Source organism: Capricornis sumatraensis, chromosome 5 (genome assembly GCF_032405125.1).
Source record: "Capricornis sumatraensis isolate serow.1 chromosome 5, serow.2, whole genome shotgun sequence".
Lineage (NCBI taxonomy): Eukaryota > Metazoa > Chordata > Mammalia > Artiodactyla > Bovidae > Capricornis > Capricornis sumatraensis.
In genome coordinates this window covers 123,263,537-123,290,033 of record NC_091073.1, presented here as the reverse complement: position 1 = coordinate 123,290,033, position 26,497 = coordinate 123,263,537, and the positions used below count along the sequence as shown (strand labels likewise).

Sequence of the window (26,497 nt, the reverse complement as noted above, 5' to 3'; positions counted from 1 at the left end):
CTCTGACGGCTTCTCTTCCGGAGTCAGAGGGGAGAGGCGCTGACGAAAGATGGTCCCAAACCCAAAGGCTGCCTCCCAGGGCGACCCCTGGGCCGCTCAAGACCGTCGGCTTGGTCTCCCCACCCGCGGAACAGGGCGGCTCACGAAGCCCCGCGAGGGTGCGCGAGCGCTCAGCCTGTGCAGGGCCGCCCAGGCCTCCATGTACCGCGCCCCGCGTGCCGCGGCGTCCCCTCGCCTCCTCTACGAGGCCTGGCTTCGCCTGAGTCCCTCTCCCGCCCCCGACAGGCTCAGCAGTTGCAGTTTAATTATCGTCTGGGTGATTTTACCAAGCACATCTCCGCCCCCTCCGAGACGACCTCCGGGTCGCTGGCTCTGACCCTGGTGCCTCCCTCTGAGACAAGTTTCGTCCTGATTCTAGTTTCACCGTGTGTTTATACCCTTACACTAACCCTTTCTTAATTGCTCATTTCACACTCAGCCCTTATTCAGGCTGACTCATTTTTTCCGCATCAACATCGCTTTTCTCAGTTCTTTGTTTTGGGTAAAATTTCCTCTTGTCCTAAAACATATTCTTCTTGCAGTCCTTTAGAAGGAAAGCCTTCCCATTTTTGTCTGAAAATGTCTTTAATTAATCCTCACACTTGCGAGAGAGATGAGACAAGGGTCCGATTCTAGTCACCTTTCTCTCATTGCTGTGAAAGCACTATTTCCTTGCCTTTGATGCTGTTGGCAGGCTGCTTGTTGTTGGTGTGGAGGCTGCACCTCCATGGCGCACCTTGCTTCCTCCCTGGCGTCCCCAGCTCCGTTGCTGCGGAACTTCCTTGTGCCCTGCCTTCGTGTGGACCTACTTTATGATATGTTTTTCTTTTGCTCCAGACTTGCTGCGATTCCTGAAGTCAGAATTCCTGTCTCCCACCAGCTCTGGGAGATGAAGCGCCGTTTACAGCTTGCCGCTGACTGCGGGCTGCTGTTCTGCCCCGTGCGCATTCCCTCTCTGTCCCCCCGCCTTGCACCCCAGCGCGCCTCGCCCCCTTCAGCAGTGTCTAGTTGACCACGTGACTCGCCCCTGTGTCTGCAGTCTCCGGGACTGTCTTTTCATTTGCAGTTGTCCTGTTACCTGTCCCAGGTCTGTCCTGTGTTGTTGAACCTCCTTTGACAGTTCTAAATGTAGCGTCTGACTGTTTCCATGTAATATTAATATTTCTGTTATCTAGGTTCCTATGAGCTGAAACTCACACTTGGGTATGTTTGCCATCTGTTGGATTCTGGAATTTCAGATTATAAGCTGCTCATTAGTGGGGCTTTGTCTCTCAGAATTTTCTGTAGCCCATGCTGACAGTGTTGACCTCAAAGGAGAAGTTTTAAGATTGATATTCCAGCCACTCCTGGCTTTCATGAAACCAGAACCATCTTTACATCAGCTCCCCATCCAGAGAGTCCCAGGTGAAGTACATATTGTGAATTTGACCCTCAACCCTAGATGAGGCCCCAGGTCCAAATGTTTTCCCATTTTGAGTCTGTAGGGAGATAGGTAAGCTCCCTGTGGCCTGAGCAAACGCTTTCACTGGCAGTGTGGCCTCTGAGCATCCTGGTTTGGGGAGGAGGTGTCTCACACCCAGCGCCCTGCCTCCTCCGTGTCCGGTTGCCCAAGGTCTCGTGCGGACAGTGGAAGCACAGCACCCGGGACTTCCCTTTAACTTGTGAAAGGCTGACTGTGCCGTCCACCCAGCATCTCCGGGTTCTCACAGAGGAGGCCTTTCAGGTTACTTGTTCTCGTCTTCAGGAACATGAGACTCATCGCAGGTTAAACACAGTGTGGACGGCCGCTGCCAGTTGCCTTCACACCACCTTCAGAGTCACATCTAAGGCCCAGCTTGGCGTTCTGCATCGTGAATGAGACACCGGTGCTCCCGTATTCTGAGAGTGACCAGCCGCCTCATCCAGGCCAGTTCCCACACTCCCCTTTTGTACACGGGCAAAGGGGTCACCAGTCCCAAAGAAGGGCAATGCCAAAGAATGTTCAGACTGCCGCACAGTTGCACTCATCTCACACAGTAGCAAAGTAATGCTCAAAATTCTCCAAGCCAGGCTTCAACAGTACATGAACCGTGAACTTCCAGATATTCAAGCTGGATTTAGAAAAGGCAGAGGAACCAGAGATCAAATTGCCAGCATCCACTGGATCATAAAAAAAGCAACAGAATTCCAGAAAAACATCTCCTTCTGCTTTATTGATTATGCCAAAGCCTTTGACTGTATAGATTGCAATAAATTGTGGAAAATTCTTCAAGAGATGGGAATACCAGACCACCTGACCTGCCTCCTGAGAAATATGTACGCAGGTCAAGAAGCAACAGTTAGAACCAGACATGGAACAACAGACTGGTTCCAAATTGGGAAAAGAGTACATCAAGGCTGTATATTGTCACCCTGCTTATTTAACTTATATGCAGTGTAAAATGCCAGGCTGGATGATGCACAAGCTGGAATCAAGATTTTCGGGAGGAATATCAATAACCTCAGATACAGAGATGACACCACCCTTATGGCAGAAAGTGAAGAGGAACTGAAGAGTCTCTTGATGAAAGAGGAGAGTGAAGAAGCTGGCTTAAAAATCAACATTCAGAAAACTAAGATCATGGCAGCTGGTCCCATCACTTCATGGCAAATAGACGGGAAAACAGTGAGAAACTTTATTTTGGGGGCTCCAAAATCACTGCAGATGGTGACTGCAGCCATGAAGTTAAAAGATGCTTGCTCCTTGGAAGAAAAGCTATGACCAACCTAAACAGCATTTTAAAAAGCAGAGACATTTCTTTGCCGACAAGGGTCCGTCTAGTCAAAGCTATGATTTTTCCAGTAGTCATGTACGGATGTGAGAGCTGGATTGTGAAGAAGGCTGAGTGCCGAAGAATTGATGCTTTTGAACTGTGGTGTTGGAGAAGACTCTTGAGAGTCCCCTTGGACTGCAAGGAGATCCAACCAGTCCATCCTAAAGGAAATCAGTCCTGAATATTCATTGGAAGGCCTGATGCTGAAGCTGAAGCTCCAATACTTTGGCCACCTGATGCGAAGAACTGACTCCTTGGAAAAGACCCTGATGTTGGGAAAGATGGAAGGCAGGAGGAGAAGGGGACAACAGAGGATGAGGTGGTTGGACGGCATCACCACCTCGATGGACATGAGTTTGAGCAAGCTCCAGGAGCTGGTGATGGACAGGGAGGCCTGGGGTGCTGCCGTCCATGGGGTCACAAAGAGTCGGACACGCCTGAGGGACTGAACTGAAAGGGGTCACCTTGCTTCAGGAAGTGCCTGCACAGCTGTGTGCAGCACAGGCCGTCTGTGGACGTGTGTGGACAGGCACCTTGGTCAGCAGCAGCTGGGCGGGTGAGTGGACCCTGGACACTCACGTCTGGTGGCCACGGGGAAATGCCAGTGATGTGAGTGTTGCTGTAACAGTCGAGGCAGCTTTGGGAGGGGCCCTGATGGTTCCCGGTCGGGTTGTGCTGGAGGAGCAGGAAGACTGACGTCTGGCAACCCTCTGCTTCACCCGTCAGAGCCTGAGAGCGCGTGGGCGTGTCATTCGGGCAGCGCACGGTGTGATTGGCAGCTGAACTGGGAGAGGTGGAAAATGCATTTGGTAGTCTTATCTCCAACTTTTCACCCTAAAAAGTGAAAATAATTTTTGATAGATCAACTCTCTTCTCTCTTCCACCTTGAACAAAGCAACTGAACAAAGAACGCTTGTCAACCAAATCCTGGTTATTGTGGCTGAAGCTTCATCTTTCCCTTTCTCTTTGCTGTATTTTGGCAGTTTCGCTGCTGGTTGGAAGGTCTTGGGGAGGGCAGGAGACACAGGCCTAGGCTTCATTCCCTTTCTGCAAGTTTGGTTGGTGAGAAGATGAGGGTAAACGCTTGTGTCTGATATTAGCTTTTCCTGTCTTGGTGTCACTTCTATTCCCTTGCTCTCATATTATTGCCAACGAGCGTGTGGCCTGTTGGTTTCAGAAAATTAACATCCAGACATTGTACTTCCTAATAGCACTTTTAGATCGTGTGCAAATATCCCCTAGTACTATTCTGTAGAGTCCAGCCTTTCCCATCTGGATACGGGAGAGGAAATTCTCGTGTATGCTGCTCTCCTAGCTAACCTTTACTGCACCCGCTGGAATTCTCTCTTCTCCCTAAGAACTCCATCAGAAAACTGTAATGAGTACATCACTGGTACAGAACAGAAAAGACTGCTGCTAAGAAAAGCCCTACTGCTTGGCGTCGCGCACGATGCTGTCTCTGTGTTGCTAGGCAACCATCCCCCTCCTCCCTCTTCCTGAGAGGTTTCCCTGTTAAGCGGTTGCCGTCATCTTTCGAGTGAAAATTGCCTCCTCTCAGCTTTTTCGTGTCAGCTAGGTGACGGTGAAGGTGTTGGGTCTCAGAATCTGCTCTTACCATTGTGATTTGAGATTGGCCACTTGAATTTTGTAGGTGACCATCTGGTTGGGGAGGTGTGGGCGGGTGGCCCTTTAAACATATGGACCCGCTGGTACACACACAGAAACGTTATTTGCTACTGCTTTTCACAATGATCTTGAGGCAACACTGCCTGAGTCGCCGAATGACAGTGAAAATGCAGTGATTTCTTCATCGCTCACCTTCTTGTCTGACGTCACCCGTCAGGCCCCCCACCCCCTGCTAGAGGTGGCAGGGGTGTCCTTGGGAGAGTGCTGTCTCCCAGAATTCGTTTCTTCGTTAGAAGATCTTTGAGAGTTGGTTATCTTAAAACTGCACTGTCGTGATTCTTTTTTTCCTCTTATTGCCTGTCAGCTCTGGAATTCAAGGTTGGTTTCCAACTACATTTTGAACATTAATGGAATTTCTGAATAACTCATGGCTGAAAGTAGTTTTCATATATCAAAAAGACATGACTGAGGCTGGAATCAAATGCTTATTATCTCATTTAATAAAGACTCTTTGGGATTTTCCAGGCAAGAGTACTGGAGTGGGTTGCCATTGCCTTCTCCATTATTAATCTATATTAATTTAAAAAATTGTTTAAAACTAATATTAGCAAATGCATTCTTTCCTATTGTCCAAGTAATTTATAAAAAGTGGACAGAGAGATAGCTACAGCTAGACAGTTCACTTTTCTCGTTAAACCATTCTGCTTTCTCTTCCACATCAAAGCCTCAGACATTAACTGTCTTTGTAAAGGCTAACATTGGCTTCTGCACTAAACCATCTATGGACCAACTCTGATTATCCAAGGAATGAGAGGATTTAATTATTGGTAAACACAGGGGTTTTCAGTGGATGAGAAATGGCTCAGGAGAGTGTAGTCTACTCAGAATGACGGGCGTCTGCGTCTTGCTTGCAGTTTCTCCTAGTTCTCCATTTATCTATGAAGATGAGTGTATCGTTGGTAGAAATAAGACAGCTTAATGGTGATTTTTTGTTTGATAAACAGCTGTTTCAGGCATTTAAAATGCCATGGGTAGACATCTTAAGCTTTTAAAAGGCAGAAATTAGTAGAAATATAATGAACTTGAATTAATGTTTCTTCGGACTTGTGTTAATGGAAGTAGCTGCAGCCTGGGAGACCGATGTTCAAAATCACCACATTGTCAATTGTGAGGTCTTTTTTTTTTTTTACTGTCTGTAGACCAAAAGTACAAAAAGAAGAGAAGCTTACAAAAGATATTTGGTGAAAGCAGGTGGTCCGGATGAATAATGTTTCTTTCATTAACATATTTCCCTTATTAACTGTATAATTAATTGTACATAGCCAAGGGAAGCTATGGAAATTGCATTTTGAGATGTATCAAAGCTGCCTTATGCTTCAGACTTCCATGCAATTTACCATTAATGAATCCAGAGATGGGAGCCTCCAGTCTATAATTATTACTTACTATTTGAATGACAAGCAAAGAATTTTATCAGCAGAGTTTTAAATGAAAGGGGATTAGCTGCTAATGTTGAAATTGTTCATCTTATGAAAATAATTTTGAAGAAAATGTTTTAGTGGAAAGAGAGGTTTGAGGAAAGCATTTGCCATTAAAATAGCCATTTTCTGATACTCTGTATGAATCTGTCCACGTTTGACAGCAGGGTGCAAATACTTTTGAAAGTGAATGAATATTTTATAAGCTGCAGAGCTGCTCATGCATCCCAGGAATAGATTATGCAATATTCCCAAATATCCCAATGAAGGTGAGAGCGTTGGTAAGCTAGGCAGAGAAAAAAGCAAGGCAGAAAAAATGAAATACATGAGAATATTCTGCAAGAAATTAAAATTTGTTTCACAGCATAGAAGTCTGTCTTTCCCTCTGCTGAGTGCTCATTTAAGATAGTAAATATGGTGGAGAAAACTGAAAAATGAAGCGCTGAGACCCATTCTTCCCAACGGCTTTCACTGTTGAGGCCAGCACGGCTCAGTGTCTCTCGGAGTGACCCCCGCGTCCACCAGGGGGTCTGGCCTTGGTGCTGAGGCTGCATCGGAGGCCCCTTCTCCAGGCGGGGCTCGGTGGGTGGGTGCACCCGCCTCGTTCATCAAGTGTTACTAACCACCTAGGCTGTGCTGGGCTCCACGCCAGGCACTGGGGCGGTGAGGAGTACAGCGATCGGCCTGGAAGCGCATCTTTCACTTCTCTGCGCTGGCTCGTCCCGCTGAATCGATAGCCGGTTTATGGCGTCACCTGGCTGGAGCCTGGTGTCCTGCGAGCAGGAGAGCAGCCATGCTGGGGTTTCCCGAAGCGTGGAAAGGTTGGTCTGGGGCTGGGGCGTGGCTTCTAGGGCCTGTGGCAACCCCCATGAGTGTCCTGGGGGTGGTCCTGGAGCCCCATGGGCTGGGCCCGGGCTCTGGGTGGTTCCCTGGGAGCCCTGGATCCCTTCCCGTGTGGGGCCCGGAAATGGCCAGCCAGCAAGGACAGCTGGTGCAGGCGTGTGCTCTGGTCCTTCCTTAGAATTTCCCATTTTCTCAAAGCCTGGGATCATCCTGGTTTCACTCAGGTGTATTCGAGTGCACTGGGCCTGTTGGCTACTCCAGGGTGCGAATCTCTCAGAGGATGTGTCCGTGTCATCTGAGAACCAGTCCGCAATCAGCATGGGGACTGAACTCCTGGGCCCATGTGACCTGAAGAGCAGATCAGTGTTTCTGTGCCGCCAGGAGCATTTGCTCCCTGGGACGGTGACCGGTTACCATGTGCTTCCTCAGGGCTGTTCTTGTGTTTGGAGACGCACACATGCTCACACACCCTTGTCTGTATTTCAGGAGTTGCCTTATTTGTCTAAGTATATCGATGTATCCCATGGACAGAGGAGCCTGGCAGGCCACAGTTCCTAGGATCGCACAGAGCTGGACCTGACTGAAGCAACTTACACAGCCCAGCACATCCAAGGATATCAAGTTGGTTTAGTTGTCAGGCTGATCTTATGTATTAAGTTTGGGTCAAGTATTGACTGTTTCCTGTTGGGCAAACTGATCTTCAGTGAGACATTGTATGCAGTCGCTCAGTCGTGTCCAACTCTCTGCGACCCCGTGGACTGTGGCCCATCAGGCTCCTCCGTCTGGGATTTTCCAGGCAAGAATACTGGAGTGGGCTGCCATTTCCTTCTCCAGAGGATCTTCCCAACCCAGGGACTGAACCCAGGTCTCCTGCATTGAAGACAGACGCTTTACCATCTGAGCCACAAGGGAAGCCCTGAGATAAAGTTAGTGTCATCAAATATCTGAAGATTTTGTCTGGGTAGCGAAGCATGGAGGCCGTTAGAAGTGTCAGCGTCGTTGGGCATTCAGATTTCTACCCAGGTCTTTACTTCGAGTGGATCAGACGAAGCTTCGGTTCTGAGACCAGACCTGTCCTCACCGGTCGTGTCGGGGGTCAGACTGCGACTCTGCCTCCTCCCCGGTCGAGTGAGGCGTCAGGGGAGGGTGAGGAGGCGCAGGCAGGAGGATGAAATGCGCAGAATCTGCACGCGCTCGGCCCACAGCCTCTGCTGCTTCTGTTCGGGGTCCCTGGCAGCCCTGCCTGCACTGTCGCCCCTAGCCCAGCCCCGAGCCCCTCTCGGGACGCCTGGCTGGTGTCCTCGGTCCTGCCCGGGGCTGGCACAGAACGGGGCATCTTTGTCATCCTGTGCCTCGGCCCTCGCCGCTCTCGAGCAAGCCTCATCTCCTGCTCCCCACCCGCAGCTTTCAAGCTCCCAGCCCTGGCCCCTGGTGCCCCCTCCTGGGCCCCGCCACCCTGGCCTCCTCTCTGGTTCTGGAACCGCGGGGCCCATTCCCGCCCAGAGCGTTCTCCCTCCAGTGACGCCCCGCTGTCCCCTGCAGCCTCACCTCCCCATCTTTCAGGAGGGGCCTGCCTTCCTGGGCTCCTCAGCCCCCAGCCGCCTGTTTTAGTCCCCCCCCCCCCCCGCCATTGTCTGAAACTATCTTCTAAACAGTGCTGACCGACTGTGTGTGGTCTTTCTCCAGCTAAAACCCCAGCACCCTGAGGACAGAGTCTTTGACCTGCTGGGTCCCCAGAACATACAACACCCCAGCTCCTACAATGCTTTTAATAAAGCTGGTTGAATGAACAGATAAATGGCTGAATCTACCAACACATGAACAAGGTTCTGAAATAATACTGCAGTTCTCAGCTTCCTTGTCCGCAATTAGAGGCAGAATCCATGTTTCACTCATAATGCCAGGCAAAGCTCTTTTTGCCTTCAGTTTAGATTTAAATAGCTGTACATTTATGGAAATATGGTATAATTCTGTTAATTATTTTCCACTGCTTATAAGAAGTCACCTTTGAATTTTGCCTATGTTCATAGAACCTTAATTGCTAAGATGTTAAATAAGACAGTAAGGTTCATACGATTGCTCATTTAAACTTCTTTGAGCTTCTTGAACATGTCAGCCCTGAAAGGCAGGTGAAGTTACTGCTGCTGTTCCCATTACCCGTGGCTCTCGCTCAGCCTCCTGCAAAAGACCTTTGTCACTCTCTCCTACGCACACACCCAAAATTACATGGCACTAAAGTGCCCCGCGTGAAACAAACCCAGTTGTGTAAAGAGACTTTCTCCTGTTTAGTAAGAGGAGGTGGTGAGGACAAAATATTTATTTTTTAAAGTTTACTGATTAGAACGTTTCTGGAACAGAGTGTGTCCCTTATTAACATTTTCCACCAGAGTTTCGGTTTAAGTCTTCATAAAATTGTGATTTTCCTTTTCCATAAATCTGTAAAGCAAGGTGAGCGCAGGTCACAGCAGGTTTGATGGGCACATCGGTTAGTGTGGAAGGGTCTCTGAGGGCATCTCCCACCCGCTCAGCCCTCCGTGGGGACGACCCAGCTGTGAAGCTAGAGGCTTCCTGAGCCTGACCTTGCAGAATTCAGGAAATTCCTGTTATCAGTAAGTGAAAGTGAAGGTCGCTCAGTCATGTCCGACTCTTTGCGACACCATGGGCTATAAAGTCCATGGAATTCTCCAGGCCAGAATACTGGAGTGGGTAGCCTATCCCTTCTCCAGGGGATCTTCCAAACCCAGAGATCTAACCCAGGTCTCCCACACTACAGGCGGATTCTTTACCAGCTGAGCCCCAAGGGAAGCCCGTCATCAGTAAAGAAAGTGAAAAGTGAAGGCCGCTCAGTTGTGTCCGACTCTTTGCAACCCCATGGACTATACAGTCCATGGAATTCTCCAGACCAGAATACTGGAGTGGGTAGCCTATCCCTTCTCCAGGGGATCTTCCTGACCCAGGAATCAAACCAGGTGTCCTGCATTGCAGGCGGATTCTTTACTAGCTGAGCTCTGAGGGAATCCTATGTTATCAGTAAGCCTCCCTGCAATTAAGGACCCTTCTAGAGTTAGAATACCAAAACTCAGAATTATAATGAAAATATATTAAGTGAAGCTTCCGATCAGTCAAGCTCTACAAAATCGAGACTGAACTAGTTCGTGGGCTCTCAACGCCCTGCTTTGCGAGCAGTCGCTATTTCCTTCTCTCCCAAAAGCACAGCCTTCTCGGTGCCACATAGGGGCAAAGAACTCATCCTGGGGAGGCTATCCCAGCAGTACTTTGAAAAAGCATGTGGTTTTCTTCAAAGCTTTTGTTTCTTTGTTTTCTTGTTTCTTCCATGTAGTTTATTTTTTCAAGTACAGAAAGAACTTTAGACCAAACCGATAACCCAGGGCTCACAGCCCCCAGCCCAGCCCAGCGTCTTCTGTTTCTCCTTTGCTGCCTCTCTGTCCCGTCTCCGCCTATATGAGCGTCAGCTGGGGACTTCCTCCTAAAGGTTTTGCATTTGGAACCATGTGAACTTCTCAGCACTGTTTTAACAATTTAACATCCCTACCATTGCACAGTCAGGTTGGTCACCACATCAGAACGGGGAGCTCGATTCTAAGTCTCGCTGAGACAGCCTGAGAACAGCTTTCGGGGTCGCTGGGCCTGCCGAGATTCCATTCCATCTTCAAAACAGCTCGGCCTGAGAAACAGAGCTTTCAGGGGAGGACTGGGGGGAAACAGCCTTGATTCACACATGTTGGTGAGGCCACCTCTGCTGCGCATGCTCGATGCTTTTGCTGGTCAGTGTCAGGCTTTTGTCCTCTTCCCAGCTCACCAGGATAAAGGAGGCGCGCTGCCCCCTGCGAGCTCCTGTGCGAACGTCCCCTCCCCAAAAACGGGTTTCCCCGGCGGCGATACTGAAAGTGTAACAGAAAGAGGAAAGGCCGCGGGAACGGGCTTTCATTCCTCCTTCCTAATTCCTCTCTCCGATGGGGCTCCCTCAGGCTTTGCACACGCAGCCCAGGGGCTGGATTCCAAGTCATGCGGGCTTTTCCCGAGTGAGCCCCCGTGGCCAGCACAGGGCCGCGCGCTGAGCCGCCTGGTCTGGGTCCCTGCGTGTTCCCTTTCTCTAGTGGGATGCGTGTGTGGCTGCGCTGCACTTTAAGTTCCCGGGTTGAAGGAGATAAAACAGCGTGTGTAACTGTCCGGTGAGACCCTTCGTCCCTCGGCAGGTGAGACTGGGCGGGTGGGGCAGGGGTGAGAACTTGCTGGGAGGAGGGTGCCGGCCGTGTCCGGAGGTTCCAGTGAGGTTATTGTCCCTGGAGTCAGATGGCAGTTTGAATACGCTTGATTGTATGGTTTGTGACTCCCATTTCAAGCAAATCTTTCCTAAGCTAAGAAACAGCAGAAGTACCCTCTGCTCGCCTAACCGCATCCGCCCTCCCTTGGGCTGGAACAGGCTACTTTGAGTTTCTAACTCCGAATGTCTCGGCCTGCCTGACGCATAGTATCAGCAAATGCCATTCGAGTTAGGCCAGATGTGGCACCTACGGCAGACACAACACCCTCCTGATCCAGCAGGTTCCCGTGCCCGCATCTGTGTGCGTGTGGGCGGAGCCCGGACAGCTGGCCCCACGTTTCTCCTTTCATCTTTTTTGCTCAGAACGTAAATGTCTTACTTTTGGAATTTAGACATTCAGCATACATGTCTTCCTTTAATGCATTAACAAAGACAGGTGACCATGTTTATTTTTAAGGGAGAAAGGTCATCATCTCCCCAAATGGCAGCAGAACCAGCTGCCTCCTTGCTGTTAAAAGCCTGCATCTGATTCCATCTGATCTTAAAGCTCCAACCTTTAACGGTCTGATTGCTGTTGTGTCACCCATACCAGCTTCCCAGGTGGCCCAGTGGTTAAGAGCCCGCCTGCCAGTGCAGGGGATGTGGGCTCAATCCCTGGGTCGGGAAGACCCCGTGGAGAAGGGAATGGCTACCCACTCCAGTGTCCTTGCCTGGAGAATCCTGTGGACAGAGGAGCCTGGCGGGCTCCGGTCCAGGGGGTCACAGAGTTGGGCGTGACTGCGCGCATGCATGCAGAGCAGGAGAGAATAGAGACAAAGCTTTCCGAGCAATGACTGGATCTCCCAAAACCCCAGCCTCCCTCACGACACCCTCCTCTGGCAGAAGCTTGTTTCCAGCAGTGTCACTGTGAAATGGACTTTCACTGGGACAGCCTCTACTGGTTTCGTGTCTGAAGACCCGCAGAGCCACAGGAGTCTCCAGAGATGTGTGCAGACATGGGTTTGCGCCGACATGAGTGGTTTCCGTGTGTACTGATCATTGTGACATGAAGTCAACGGGACCTTAGAGTTTGCTAGGTTTTAGCAATGGTCCACCCTCCTTATAAGTTCTAGTTTTTTGTGTTAAAAGCTTCCAAATTTTGTGTTAAAAGCTTATTTTCATCATTATCTTTAGTAAGTCCTCTTGCCCCTTTCAGGATGTTACCCTCCCATTGCTGGTGGTACAAGCACGCGGGCTCCGTCGCTCAGTCGTGTCTGACTCTTTGCGACCCCATGGACTGTCACCCGCCAGGCTCCTCTGTCCATGGGCTTCTCCAGGCAAGAATCCTGGAGTGGGGTGCCACTCCCTTCTCCAGGGGATCTTCCCGACCCGGGGATCGAACCCGCGTCTCCTGCAACCTCTGTATCGGCAAATGGACTCCTCACCCCCGGACCACCTGGGAAGCCCCACTGGTGGTGGTAAGAGATGCCTAAGGGACATCATTTCTGTGGCTTTTACCAGAACTAAAACCGCACTGTTCACCCAGGCTCTCGTGACCACTCCATGTCGGTTTGGTCAAGCACTTTGGCAGCCGGGATCTGCCAGGATCCCAGCTCTGTGGGCTAGATTCGGACCAACTCGCACAGGTCTCCAGGCCCGTCCTCCCAGCGTTCACAGGTGGGCAGCAACACTCCTGCAGCACGGAGGACGGCCTGGGGGCCAGGGAGCCGAGAGCCCTCGGCTCTCCTTGGAGCAGTCACAGTCCAAAGCCCTTAGGGCCACAGATGCTGGCTTGTTCTGTTGCTGTTCAGTTGCTAAGTCATGCCCAACCACACCAGGCTTCCCTGTCCTTCACTCTCCCAGAGCTTGCTCAAACTCATGTCCATCAAGCCAGTGATGCCATCCAACCATCTCATCCTCTGTCGTCCCCTTCTCCCCCTGCCCTCAAACTTTCCCAGCATCAGGGTCTTTTCCAATGAGTTGGCTCTTGGCATCAGGTGGCCAAAGGATTGCAGCTTCAGCATCAGTCCTTCCAATGGATATTCTGTTTCATGAGGAAAGTGCTGGCTTGTTGCTGTTTGACGAAGACAAATTGAGCTAGTCGTGTTGTGGTGAAGTAGATGATTTTAGCAACTGGGATTCTTTCCTTGTGACCCTGGACCCTGACCCTTGATATCAACGCTGGTAAAACAGTGCTGGTGAAACAGTCCAGATCCTGACATATCTGAGGTGCCAGGTCACAGTCCCACATGGCATCACCAGCTCTTTCTGCCCAGAAATCGGCAGCTCAGCGTCAGGTCTCTAAACTGGCATTCCCAGTGGCGCCTCAAGACTGGCTCATGACACCTCCATCTGAAGCCAGCGATAAGAAGCGCGCAGTGGGGAGGAGCTCGAGGGTCCACCCTGACCCATGCTGTGAGGAGGCGGTGGGCTGGGTAGAAGGACCACCCTCCCTGGTGAATTGGAAGCAGCACTGAAACCATGACCAGGGTGCTTGGGGATGCCGCGTCTCGTCTCCTTAACAGTGTCAGGAGGGCTGACCACAGCCACGGTGGCTTCGTAGCAGCAACGCCTCTGTGATTCCCCCTCCTGTGCTCAGGCGGCAGTTGGCAGCTGCTGTCCGTGGAGACTTAACATACTGTATTTCATTAGGTAATGATAGTGTTCCCAGAACACTGTGGTCACAGAGTATGGAAGAGACGTTAAGATGCTCTCTAATGAGAAACACCATCTTCTCCATCTGTATATAGTTTATAGTCACAAAGTATAATTCATATATTAACTCGGCCAAGCCCCAAACTACCTTAGAAATATGTACTAGAATTCCCACTTTTGCGTGTCAGTATATTAAGGGTAAGTAAAATTAGATGGTTTGCCCAAAAAGTCTCTGTGTGGGGACCAAACCTTTTTGTTTATTACATCATTAAGAAGTTTTTTGAAATCAAGCTCACGGCCTTCTCTGTTTTATTAAAGTTGCCTTCCTATTGGAAAACTCCCTTAGGCATTCACAAAGGCTCTGAGAGTGATGGTAAAATTAACTTCCCAAAGATACAAAAGTGTGCCTGTGATTATTTTTTTAATATGTGCCTATGATTATTAACAAAACTCTTTTATACTCCAAAGTATCCCAGACGCTCCATATTCTTAGGAATCACTTTCTTGACCGGAAGGTGTTGACAATTTGATCAGAAAACCATGCAAAAAATACTGGGGCGATATTAACAAACTGTGGACGTACGTCTCCACGTTATAATGCAGAAACTTTTGTCCCAAAGGTTCGAGATTCTGTGTGAACTGATTCTATTAAGTGTGGAAGCCAGCTGGTTTTTCCAACATCTGGAGAGCATTTCCTAAAAAGTTGTTTCGTGGCACGTGGTCCTCGTGGCCCAGAAACTGTTGGTCGTTTTCCTATCCAAACAGTCTAATTATGTGGGCCAGAAAAGGGCATGTGAGCTCGGGAACTGGAAGGTTAAAGTCAGAAATACGAGGAAGATTAAAGAGGAACACCTTAGATTGAGTCAGTATCTCATGAACTAGGTCCTGTGAAAGCCGTCCTCATGGTAACGTCATGTGGTCAAGGCTCAAGAGGTCAGTGTCAGCCAGCTTGACTGCAGATGTAGAAAACCCATATTCTGAAAGCCCAAGACTTTTTTCCATGAATGGTTTGATCTGGAGATTATCTTCTATGCAAGTGCTTCAAACCTAGGCTCTTAGAAAGTACCACAATTCAAGATTTTAGAAACCTTTGCACTCAGGAGTTACCTGAACTCAACCCGAGTGAAGTTCCCCTGATGGACCCAGGCTTTTGGGAACACAATTCCCATAAGCCCAGAGCCGGCCAGAACCCACGTCCAGGGGAGCGTACTGAGCAACTCTTCAGGATTAAAGACTTGCTTCCAAAGGACCCTTCCGAACTGCAGTAGCTGTCTCAACTATCTAAGCTCTTCAAGTTGAGCCAACGGGTGCTGAGCCCTGACTCTGCACTTGACTGGAGTCTTCCAAGTGGTGGGGGGTCTCCCTCACTTGGCCAGCCCGGCTCCAGGGCTGGTGACCCATGCTCTGCTCTATGTACCCAGAGCTTCCTCTGTGCGGGTGATGGTGTTGGTGTAGGACAGGTCCCTACGCCCCAGGAGCTCACCACCCGTGGGGAAGACAGGTTCCTTACAGTGGGACCGCGCACAGCACCTCCCTAACGAGGCTGCTCACCCAGGGCACGAGGTCCACAGAAGTGACCCACAGGGACACCACAGACCCGGATGCTGAAGGGGGTTAAGATCAAACAGCGGGGGAGACTGGGAGAAGACCTTTCTGAACTCTGGCCATGCCTCCAAACCTGTGAGACCTTGAGATTGTCACAGGAACATTCGACATGAACTGTATGGATGTTCCTTGGGTAACTCAGAAAGGAAGAAGGCAGCAGGAAATATTTAATGAAACATCCCAAAGTCCTTATGGTACTTTGGGGGGCGGTTCTTCCAAGTTTTAGATTTGATGGCAAAAATTTTGGATTGCCAGTTATCAACATACAACTGAAGTAATACAAATTACTCCAATCTGTGGTGCTGGAGAAGACTCTTGAGAGTCCATTGCACCAGTCCTTGGATTTGTGCAGAGAGATCAAACCAGTCCATCCTAAAGGAAAGCAACCCTGCATATTCATTGGAAGGACTGATGCTGAAGCTGAAGCTCCAGTACTCTGGCCACCTGATGCGAAGAGCCGACTCACTGGAAAAGACCCTGATGCTGGGAAAGATTGAGGGCAGGAGAACGGGACGACAGAGGATGAGACGGTTAGACAGTATCACTGATTCAATGGACACGAATGAGCAAACTCTGGGAGATGGTGATGCACAGGGAAGCCTGGTGTGCTGCAGTCCATGGGGTTGCAGAGCTGGACGTGACTTAGCAACTGGGAAACAACACACAGGTTCCCAGATTGCGTCAGTCATTTAGCAAACACTGACTCTGTGCTAAGTGCACACAGCACGGGCTGCAGCCTGGAACAGGTACTCTCACGAGAGGATGGAGGGCCTGGCACCCACAAAGCAGAACAGGATTCGCGTCGCAGAGACGCAGGTTTTACAGCAGTGAGTATCCGATGTGGGGAGTGGGTGGTGGGAAAGGAAGGTCGGGGCAGGGACGAGCCTGAAGGAGGAGGTGGCGTCTGCGCTGACCTGGACGTCTGGGTGGGTTCACGGCAGAATCGGCGTGAAGTGTGGAGAGTGACGGTGACGGGGAACGAGTTCACGCGGGCAAGTGTTCCTGCTGGGCCAGCGTGGCAGGCTGGTGGCATGAAGTCTGGACAGCGCACAGGCTGTCGGGGCACCAGGGGCGGCGTTTGGAGCAGGTGGTGTTGTGACCACAGTCCCGCCTGTGGAGGAACCGGACGGGGCCTGAGGGAGGAAGCGGAGGAGGCGGCAGGATGGTGCGGCTGGGAGACCCCCGTCTCAGCATCGTTTCAGCTCAAGTGAGAAAACCCCGTAGTACTGATGTCGTCCAAGGCCTAGGCAGCAGCTGTCAGGACAGAAAAACAATAGCAACAGCAAAAGGCAGCCCACGCGTGTGCCAAGGACGGTGGCAAGCCACCACAGCCCATGGCTTCGCTCGGGGCGGGGGGCTGTCAGCAGCTTCTGCTTTCACGCTGCTTGCCTCCACTTTCTGTCCTTTCCTGCATGTGCTGTTTACGGAATAAAAAGGTACCGTTTCTTTTAAACCAAGCCCTCCTGCCATACCCACTGTCCCCCCACACACACACGTACATGCACACACACGTACACGCACGCGCACACGTGTACCCGCACGGACACACGTACGCACACACGTACATGCACGCGCACGTACACCCGCGCGCACACACATTAAATGAAAGCATTTTAAGTGTCAGCTTTTAGAACACCTACAGTCGGGGAGGAGCACACAGAGTGTGTAAATTTCATGCTCACTCACCTAGTTATTCCAGGAGCCGACTGTGTCTGGGGAGGACCCCTCCACCTGTTCTCACATCTTGAAAAGAAGGGGCCTCATGGTATTGAGTCATGGCGGCAGGTTTTGTTTTTGTGTAAAACTCATTCTTCTACGACCAAAGCCTCGCTTCCCCACAGAATGTGAAACCCACTCCCATGTCTCAGAAGCAAAGCATCGGATCCACAAGCGTAGGGAGCCAAGGCTCCTCAGACGTGGATGGGAATTATATCCGTTTATTCCGGTGAGCGACGCTCTGTAAAGATACTAACAGAGACGCTCAGAACAGATCCGCTGAGACGGCCAGAGCAGGGCGAGCACGGGTGACTGCGGCCGTGCACGCCGAGGGGAGGAACGCTCTGCCTCGGTGTTTGCTTCTCTTTCCCTCGTTTTCCCTTCTGGCTGCGCTCGGGCTCTCCCAGCTGCGGGAGCCGGAGCCCTCACCGCGGTCGCTTCCGTGGCGGCGCGCGGGCTCGGGCGCACCGGTGCAGTAGTTGCTGTTCGTGGGCTCGAGCATGAGGCCCCTTTTGCAGACAACATTTGAGATCGGATTAAGCCTTCCAAGGCTCATCATTTTAGAGTCCGTCATGCTTTATTGAAAGGAGCTCATTTGGGGCTTCCCCGATCGCTCAAGCAGTGAAGAACCTGCCTGCAATGCAGGAGAGCCTGGTTGGACCCCTGGGTCAGGAAGATCCCCTGGAGAAGGAAAGGGCTACCCACTCCACTGTTGTCGCCTGGGGAATCCCATGGACAGAGGAGCCTGGTGGGCTCCATACAGTCCGTGGGGTCACAAAAAGTTGGACACAACCTTGAGCTACTGTGACAGGAGAGAACCAGCAACTCCCCACATGGCTTCTACAAAACGGCGGCTCTCAGAAAAAAGCTCATTCTTCCTTGATGGGCTTCGTGAACAGCATTTTCCAAAGAAAAGTGAGGATCCCGAATCATTTTGCCAGAAACCGTTTTCCGCCCATGAGTAAGACTGTACATTAACCAGTCTTGGGAAAAGTAACCCCAGAAGCACGGAGACTATACACTTACCCAGAACTCCCCCTCCTTCCAGGGACCTCCGCACACACCACAATTTAGGCAAGGTAATAAGCTGGTCAGTATTTACACAGATTTAAGTACTGTGTCGTGGAAAAATGTCACCCTTTTTAGAGTAACTTCGGTACAAAAAATATGTATGTGATGTTCCATGATGATTGTCCCCGAAGAAAGCAGTGTGTGGTGTACGTTTTCTGGACTGTGCCCTAAAGTTGCTTCTTTAAAGATGTTTCATTTTGCTGTGTGGTCATATGTGAAAACCCAGAAGCAAGACGTCGGAAGGTGAGACTGTTTCCTTTGGGCCCAATCAGACCACCTGGGCCAGTCCTTTGAAATTCCTTTCCTGAAGCCCAAGGGCCGTGTCGGGCGGTGGGCTTAGAACTGCCGTGATGCTGCTTTTCCGCACGAGGGCGAGCTACTAGGTTCACGGTCTGTCCCTGAAGAGGGTTCACGGTCACAGTCCTTGGTCATCTGCACGAAAGGCCATCCGCTGGTCCCCTCAGTGGCTGTAGCAGGGGATCGAGGGACGTGTGATAATAGCCCAGGGCCTCGTCACTGGCCCTCCCAGAGCTACAGCCCAGGGGCACCTCGGCTGGGCCAGGCAACCCGGAGCGTGAGCCCTCCCCTGGAGCGGTGCCCTCGGGCGCCCGGCCTCCACACGCTGGCTCAGCGCACACTCACTGATACACACACCAGTCGGACCAACATGGGCAGAGTAAGTGTTTGCTAAGTGAGTGATACAAAGCAGTGCAGGTCGGCTATACTCCGCACTTTACTGAGATCTCAGCCCGCCCGTCTGGTGGGCTTCCTTCCTTTTCACGTGCCCGTCTGTCCCCTGGGGGGGTGCCAATGAGGCGGGGCAGCCAAGGACAGTGGTGGTCACTGGAGTGGTGGTTGCTGGACTGAGCAGACGAAGGGGCCGACAGAGGGATCAGGGTGGGCGTGGAAGAGGTGTAAATCTTGGCCAGACATTGGAGTGCCTGACCAGGCACCTGGCTCCGTGTGTGCACACGTGTGTGTGTTTCATTTTGCTGTGTGGACATATTTGAAAATCCACAAGCAAGACGTTGGAAGATGAGACTATTTCCTTTGGGCCCAATCAAACCACCTGGGTCAGTCCTTTGAAATTCTTTTCCTTAAAACTGTGGTCATCTCTGGACTAAACAGACCAATAAGGTGGGTGGACAAGACCAGCTCCGGAGTCTGTGGAGGGAATGTTCCGGAGGCCTGTTTGCCCGTCCACCTCTCCTGTGTCCCTGCCCAAAGGCAGGTGCCTGGAAAAATTAAGATCAGAGCAGATGAGGGTCAGATATTTGGTTTGTGTTTGGGGTTTTGTTTTTTAACACTAACGGCCACGTAACACTGCGCCCATCAGAGCAAACTGCATCCCCCTGGTGGGTTCAGAGAAGCCGGCCTGTTATAAGGAAAACGACTTCTGTGCAAACAGAGGTGGGAGCGAGGTCAGCAGCCCCAGCGAGGGCTTGGCCCAGGCTCCCTGCCCTGCGACGCGGGACGCACGCCCCCGCCACGTCTGCTGTCTGCTTCGTGCCCGGCCCCCTTCCCCGCCGCGGTGCCAGCCCGCCCCGCCCCCTCCGCGCAGGTGGAGCGTGGGCTCCGCCTGGGGCCGCCCCCGGGCCCACGCCCCCGCGGGCAGCCCTGCCGACGCTCGCTCTCTGTTCCAGGCCTACATGGAGGACCACCTGAAGAACAAGAACCGCCTGGAGAAGGAGTGGGAGGCGCTGTGTGCCTACCAGGCCGAGCCCAACAGCTCGCTCGTGGCCCAGAGGGAAGAGAACCTGCCGAAGAACCGCTGCCCCGCGGTGCTCACCTGTACGTACTGCCCGGCTCGGGGGCGGGGGGCGGGCCGGCAGTGCTCACCTGTAATCGCTGCCCGGCTCCGGGGCGGAGGGCGGCCCGGCAGTGTTCAGGCAGTGCTCTCCTGTACCTACCGCCCGCCTCGGGGGCGGGGGGCGGGCCGGCAGTGCTCACCTGTAATCGCTGCCCGGCTCCGGGGCGGAGGGCGGCCCGGCAGTGTTCAGGCAGTGCTCTCCTGTACCTACCGCCCGCCTCGGGGGCGGGGGGCGGGCCGGCGGTGCTCACCTGTAATCGCTGCCGGCTCCGGGGGCGGGGGGCCGGGGGCGGGGGGCCGGGGGCGGGGGGCGGGCCCGGCAGTGTTCAGGCGGTGCTCACCTGAACGTACGGCCCGGCTGGGGGGGAGCGGGGGCGGGCCCGGCGGTGCTCACCTGGACGCGCCTCGGGCTCCGGGGAGCGGCGGGGATCCAAGGTCTCCTCCAGGGCTCATCGGGCTACAGAGCCCTCCCTCCTCCTACCTACACGCTCTGCCGACAAACGGTCCTTTCACTTTTTTTTTTTTGGCGTAGAGTTGATTTAATGTTGCGTTAGTTTCAGGTGTACAGCAAAGTGACTCCGTGACACACACACCCATGTCCTTTTTCAGATTCTTTTCACTGAGGTTATTACCGAATATTGAGTATAGTTCCCCGAGCTGCGCAGTAGGAGCTTGTTGTGTATCTGCTTTATATATAGAAGTGAGTGTGTGTTGACCCCAAACTCCTGTCACCCCTTCCCGGCCTCCCCTTTGGTAGCCAACCATCAGTTTGTTTTCTGTGTCTCTGTGTCCTTCCCTGTTTTGTAAGTTCGTTTGTGTTGTATTTTGGATTCCGTGCCCGGCGCCCTGCGAGCCCCACTCGGTCCTGGAGGTGCGCTGGTGGGGGTGGGCACAGGTAGATGCCAGCAAGCTCAGGCTTTGCTGCTGCTATCGCTCTGGACTCGGGCTCGGTTCCAAGCGCCTGGAGCCTCGTCCTGCCCTGTCCTGGGGGTCACACCGTCCCCCTTGGACTCTCAGGGCTGTGGGGACAGTGAGGCAGTCTTGCAGGCCGGGCAGGCTATGCGAGGAGCAGACGTGTGTCCCCGGCATCGCTGGGCACCTGCTGCCTCGCAGGAGTCGCTGCCAAGAGAGGGGACACGGGGAGATGCCAGCCCTCCGTCTCTCTGACGTTGTGTGAGCCAACAGGCGACTGCAGGGGCAGAGGCCCCCGGGGGCGTGAAGGGCTGTGCGGGCTGAATGCGCGTCTCCCACCCGGCTGTTCCTGCCTTCCGCCACTATCTGGAGATGCTCCAGCCTCCCATGTTCCAGCAGGTTCCAGGCTGGGGTTGGGGGGGGCGTGGTCTGCAATTAATACACACCCCCTGTGGGGGCGGGAGTCTGACGTGTGTTGTGAGCAAAGTGTCTGACGTAAGCGCCAGCTTCACGTGATGAGTGACTTGCGTGCGTGGAGTGAGTTTGCGGTGGAGGGCAGGAGGGATTCTGGCAGACTTCAGACGTGACAGCACGTACTTTGTGGGCTGAGGTGTCTGAGGGCTCAGCAAAGCCACTCAGGTCTCAGGGAAGACCAGAGCCCTCGCGGGGACACAGCCTCCACCCTGCACTGGGAGCCAGGGGGCCAGGCGGTGCCACCCAAGGGCAGGAGCCCACCCCTGCTGCCCGCCTGCCCGGGGGCACAGTGGCCGACACTCCGGCTCGTGGGCAATGGCAGCGACACACTCCCTGCTCACAGGACAGGGAGCGCCAAGACACGCACCTGTGTGGCTGTGGACCCAAGCCCGGGAATGGCACACTGCTATGAAAATCTTAACACGCTTCTAGGTGTAAGGTTTTCCTAACAGTTTAGTTGGTGTTCAGACCAGCTCTGTGATGTCTGAAGGGCTTTTCCCAAAAGAGCTCCAAAAATAGGGGCCATTGCAATTTGTGGTTTATATTTAGAAGGAAAGCAAATAACAAACAGATATTTAAGTACCTGCTGTGCGCCAAGAAATATCAATATATCAGTAACCTCAGATATGCAGATGACACCACCCTTACGGCAGAAAGCGAAGAAGAACTAAAGAGTCTCTTGATGAAAGTGAAAGAGGAGAGTGAAAAAGTTGGCCTAAAGCTCCACATTCATGGTATCCGGCTAACATCACGGCTAAGATCACGGCATCCAGTCCCATCACTTCATGGCAAATAGATGGGGCAACAGTGGAAACAGTGACAGACTTTATCTTTTATCTTTATTTTTATCTTTTTGGGCTCCAAAATCACTGCAGATGGTGACTACAGCCATGAAATTAAAAGATGCTTGCTCCTTGGAAGAGAAGTTATGACCAACCTAGACAGCATATTAAAAAGCAGAGACATTACTCCGAGAGTTGGTGATGGACAGGGAGGCCTGGAGTGCTGAAGTATGTGGGGTCACAAAGAGTCAGACACGACTGAGCGATGGAACTGAACTGAGCACTGAGGACTGCTGGCCGACACAGCGATGTCCAGCCAACCACACTCGGCCCTTGTCCTCGAGGAGGATCTGGGTGGGGGATTCCACGGCACCCCAGATGAGTAGCCGTTGGGGGCAGACGGTCAGCCTGTGTGGAAACCTCTGGTTTCCTTGGTTGTCGGGGCCACCCGATAAACACTCAAGTTCAAAGGCTCTTCCTCAAGCGCCCTCCTGCAGCGCCAACCAGATCGCTACACGTTTCGGGCCACACGCCCTGCAGCTGGTGGGTCCACAGGCCAGGGCCTCAGGGACGCAGGACAGCCTGTCTTCAGCCTCCAGTGGGGGCGGGGGGCCAGCCCCGAGGGGACCAGGGCCCTGGGAGCCCTCGGACCGGAGCCTTGGGCCTGCTGCCCGCTAGTGGGCTGGAGCCAGGGCTCCACAAGGAAGTGCTTTCTCGGCCAGACTCCGGCGCGGAGGCGCGAGCCAGAAGCCACCGTTCCTGACCGTGTGGCCATCACAGACCCTGGCCTCAGAGACAGGTGGGCAGACGGAGCCTCCCCGGACATTTGGGTCTCATCCCGCACACACATCCCCGGCTCAGTCCTCCGCACTCCCGCCTTCTCAGCTTGCAGAAGGAGAGCCGGTGGTCAGGTCTCAGCCTGCACCCTCCCCGAGCAGGACCCTAGGGCGATGGCGTGCATTAAACTCCTGGTGGTCTCACCAGGCCAGGGAGAACGGTGCTTCCTGAGACCTGCTTCGTGTTGTCCGGCTGTTCCTTCCGCACGTGCAGCGATGTCCGTGGCAAAGCAGAGCGTGTAGACAGGGTGGGCCTCCATGCACCCTGACCCCTGAAGCTGATGTTTACACCACGTGGGTGTCAGGGTGCTCATTACACCGTCGTGTGTCAGACACGCTCCCCCAGCAACCACGTCCGCCCTCGACCCAAGAGACAGGAGTGCTGCTGGGCTTCCATCACACTCCCTGATGGGCACAGCCGGGGCACCCACCTGGACCCCCCCCCAGGGCAGCGTGTGGGCTCCGCCCCTCCACCCCATCCACGTCTCGGTCCAGCTGAGGCTGGGACACCCGCTGCGTCCCCATCAGCAGGTTGGTGGGAAGTTCAAAGTGGCTGGACAAGCAACTTTCCCATCCCTGACAGCCCAGAGGTTCTAGCTGCAAACAAATTGTCTTTCAAAGAAGAAGGCAGATTTACAAGATGTTGGCTGGTGCTGTGCTGGGTCCTGTTATATAGCTCAGAAGTTTAAAGAATTTAAAATGCTTTAAAGTGCTTCTTTTTTGCATTTTTAAAAGAATTATGCAATATTCCCTCATATTCCTGTTCTTTACAAGCTGAGGACAGGAATATGATGCTATGGTGGTGTGCCATCTTAAAGTTTGTGATTCAAGAGAGAGACACGGAGGTACGGGGGTACTTAGCTATGAAACCAGAGAGAAGGTCAAGTCAAGGACGCAGACATGCAGGATGGACAGAAGGTCCTTGAAGCCGTGTCTCGAGGTGTGGCCTTTAGGGTGTAGCTGCTGATGCGCTCACAGCCATGTCCATGGCCTTACCTGGCAGACAGGGTGGGGGAGGGTCTGAGTGACTCCCGCCCGGCTCTTTTTGGGAGCCGCATCACCCGTGGCACCAGCTTCAGCTTCAGCCACGTGTGACGAAAAAGACAGAGGCCGGCTGAGCATGCCGCATGCCATCCCCGAGCTCCCAGGCCTGCCCCCCACCTTTCTCCGGCCTGCCCCCCTCCCCCTCCCGGGCCTTCCCCCCACCCCTCCCGGGCCTGCCCCCCTCCCCTCCCCGGCCTGCCCCCCACCCCTCCCCGGCCTGCCCCCCACCCCTCCCGGGCCTGCCACCCACCCCGCCCGGCCTCCCCCACCTGACAGATGAAGGGGCTGGGATTCGAGTCTGTCTGTGTGCCCTGCGATGACGAACACCCTGCGTGTTTCTGTGGACTCATCTGAGACTCTCATGTCAGGAAAGTGAGCAAAGACTTCACACTTCCACGGACTGAACGTCTAAAATACACCCACAGCCGCCATCCTTGACAAAGCACCACTCCCCTCAAAACACACAGAAAATTTCTTTCCAAGCAAACCTTGGGTTGACGCTTCTCCCCACTCTGAGCAGGATCTCTGCAGTGAACATCCTGGTGGGGTCACGTCTGAGTGACCAGCTTTGCCTGTAGTGATCAGTCGTGGGAAATTCTGAATCTGACAGCGAGCCGGATCTCTTCTCGTGTGAGGAAGCCGCCCAGGAAAGCGGAGCATCCGGAGAAATTGCTGACGCGCTGACCTTTCTTCACCCCGCCTTTTATGGCCTCAGAACGAGCTGAGTGACTGCCTCCAGACGGGGGAGGCCGTGGATACATTGGTGCCGAAAAGGAAATCCCGCGGCAGCGCGTGTGCGGGCTTCTTCTTCCTTCACAGAGGTTGGGCTGCCTGGGACTGAACAGTTCCTAAGGGAAGCAGAGAAGAGGCGAAGGCCATGTTCCAGACACTCCCAGGCCTCCTCGTGGGGCTGAGCCCTGCAGGGCCAGAGCCTCTGGAGTGGGGCCTGGGGCTGAGGGCACAACACCCCGGAGCCCCCCAGAGCAGAGGGGCTGCTTGGCGGGCTGGGGGCCACGCCGGCCATCTGCAAGTTCAGCCACCCAGGTCCAGCTTCTGCTTCCTGTCCACTCCCTTCCTGGAAGCTGGACCACTGGACACGTGAGACGTCCGACCTCCTGTGGCCTGGTGTCTGCGCATCTCACCTCTCACAGCCGAGGCTGCACAGAGTCTCAGCTTTGGGGGGACTCGGGGGCTCAGAGAGACCTGGGACCTCGGGGGTGGGGGCCAGGCCTGGGCCCTGTCCTGGACGCCTGCTGGTTCCCACACCCCGAGCAGCCGATCACAACCTTCGGAGGGCCACGCTGGGCTGTGTCTCCTCCACCAAGACGTTCCCAGTGTCTGTTCATCGTGCAGTGGGCTCCTCACAGGGCCCAGCCCCCATCCGTCCATCCTGACTCGGCACTGAACTCCATTCACTTCCGATAAACGCACCCTGTTCAGAGCCTAGGGGAGTTTGACACCCGCTCATCACGTGCCGCATTGTCCGCGCAGTTTATAAGCGTGTTTCAGATGACTTCGAGTCACTGATGAGATCGTATTCAAGGAGATGAATGCAGAGCGCTGCCTCCCAAGGCACGGACCCGGAAGGACCATGCCCATGGCTGCTCCCCGCCTGACCCCGGCCCGCCTGCCGCCACCCTGCAGCCCTGACACACCCACACAGCAGAAAGGCCACGTGTGCAACGTCCCCTTTACACTGCCACCCAGGAACTGGGAGCCAGAGGCGAGCCAGGGCATCGGGGGTGACAGGGTCATCCCCCGTCCTCCTGACCCCGGGGGGCTCCTGGCCACCTAGTCCCGCGGGTGCTTTGCAAAGAAAGCCGGCTTGGCATCATTTCCCCCACACTTTTTATTGCAAAAGTTTTCGGATCCTCAGGCTGAAGTCATAATTTGGTGACCGCCTGCATCCGCACAGGCCGGACTCCACATGGCTGCCGCTCAGTATTGTGCCTTTCTTGTGTGATCTGTCTGCTTTACTGCATTGTTGGCTGAACTGTTTCAAAGTGGGTTTTGTGTGTCTAAATGGTTTAGCCTGTGTCTCCTAAAAGTAAAGACCTTCTCCTCCATAACTATGACCCCATCCTTATAGCTGACAGCAGTGGTTACCTGCAGGTGGTGACGCAGCCGTGAAATTGAAAGACGCTTGCTCCTTGGAAGGAAAGTGATGACCAACCTAGACGGCATATTGAAAAGCAGAGGCATTACTTTGCCAACAAAGGTCCATCTAGTCAAGGCTGTGGTTTTTCCATTGGTCATGTATGGATGTGAGAGTTGGACTATGAAGAAAGCTGAGCACCGAAGAATTGATGCTTTTGAACTGTGGTGTTGGAGAAGACTCTTGAGAGTCCCTTGGACTGCAAGGAGATCCAACCAGTCCATCCTAAAGGAGATCAGTCCTGGGTGTTCATTGGGAGGACTGATGCTGAAGCTGAAACTCCAGTACTTTGGCCACCTGATACAAAGAACTAACTCCTTGGAGAAAGACCCTGATGCTGGGAAAGATTGAAGGCAGGAGAAGGGGATGACAGAGGATGAGATGGCTGGATGGCA

The 26,497-nt window shown here is 53.2% G+C and overlaps 1 protein-coding gene across 1 annotated transcript in view; it reads left to right on the top strand.

Annotated features, from left to right (window-relative positions):
• The window catches only part of PTPRN2 (protein tyrosine phosphatase receptor type N2), a 472,364-nt gene that overhangs the window by 392,650 nt on the left and 53,217 nt on the right, over positions 1-26,497 (top strand). The window contains exon 14 of the mRNA XM_068972473.1: positions 19,733-19,880. Within this exon, the coding sequence (XP_068828574.1) occupies positions 19,733-19,880 (148 nt within the window). The remainder of the gene's footprint in view (positions 1-19,732; positions 19,881-26,497) is intronic.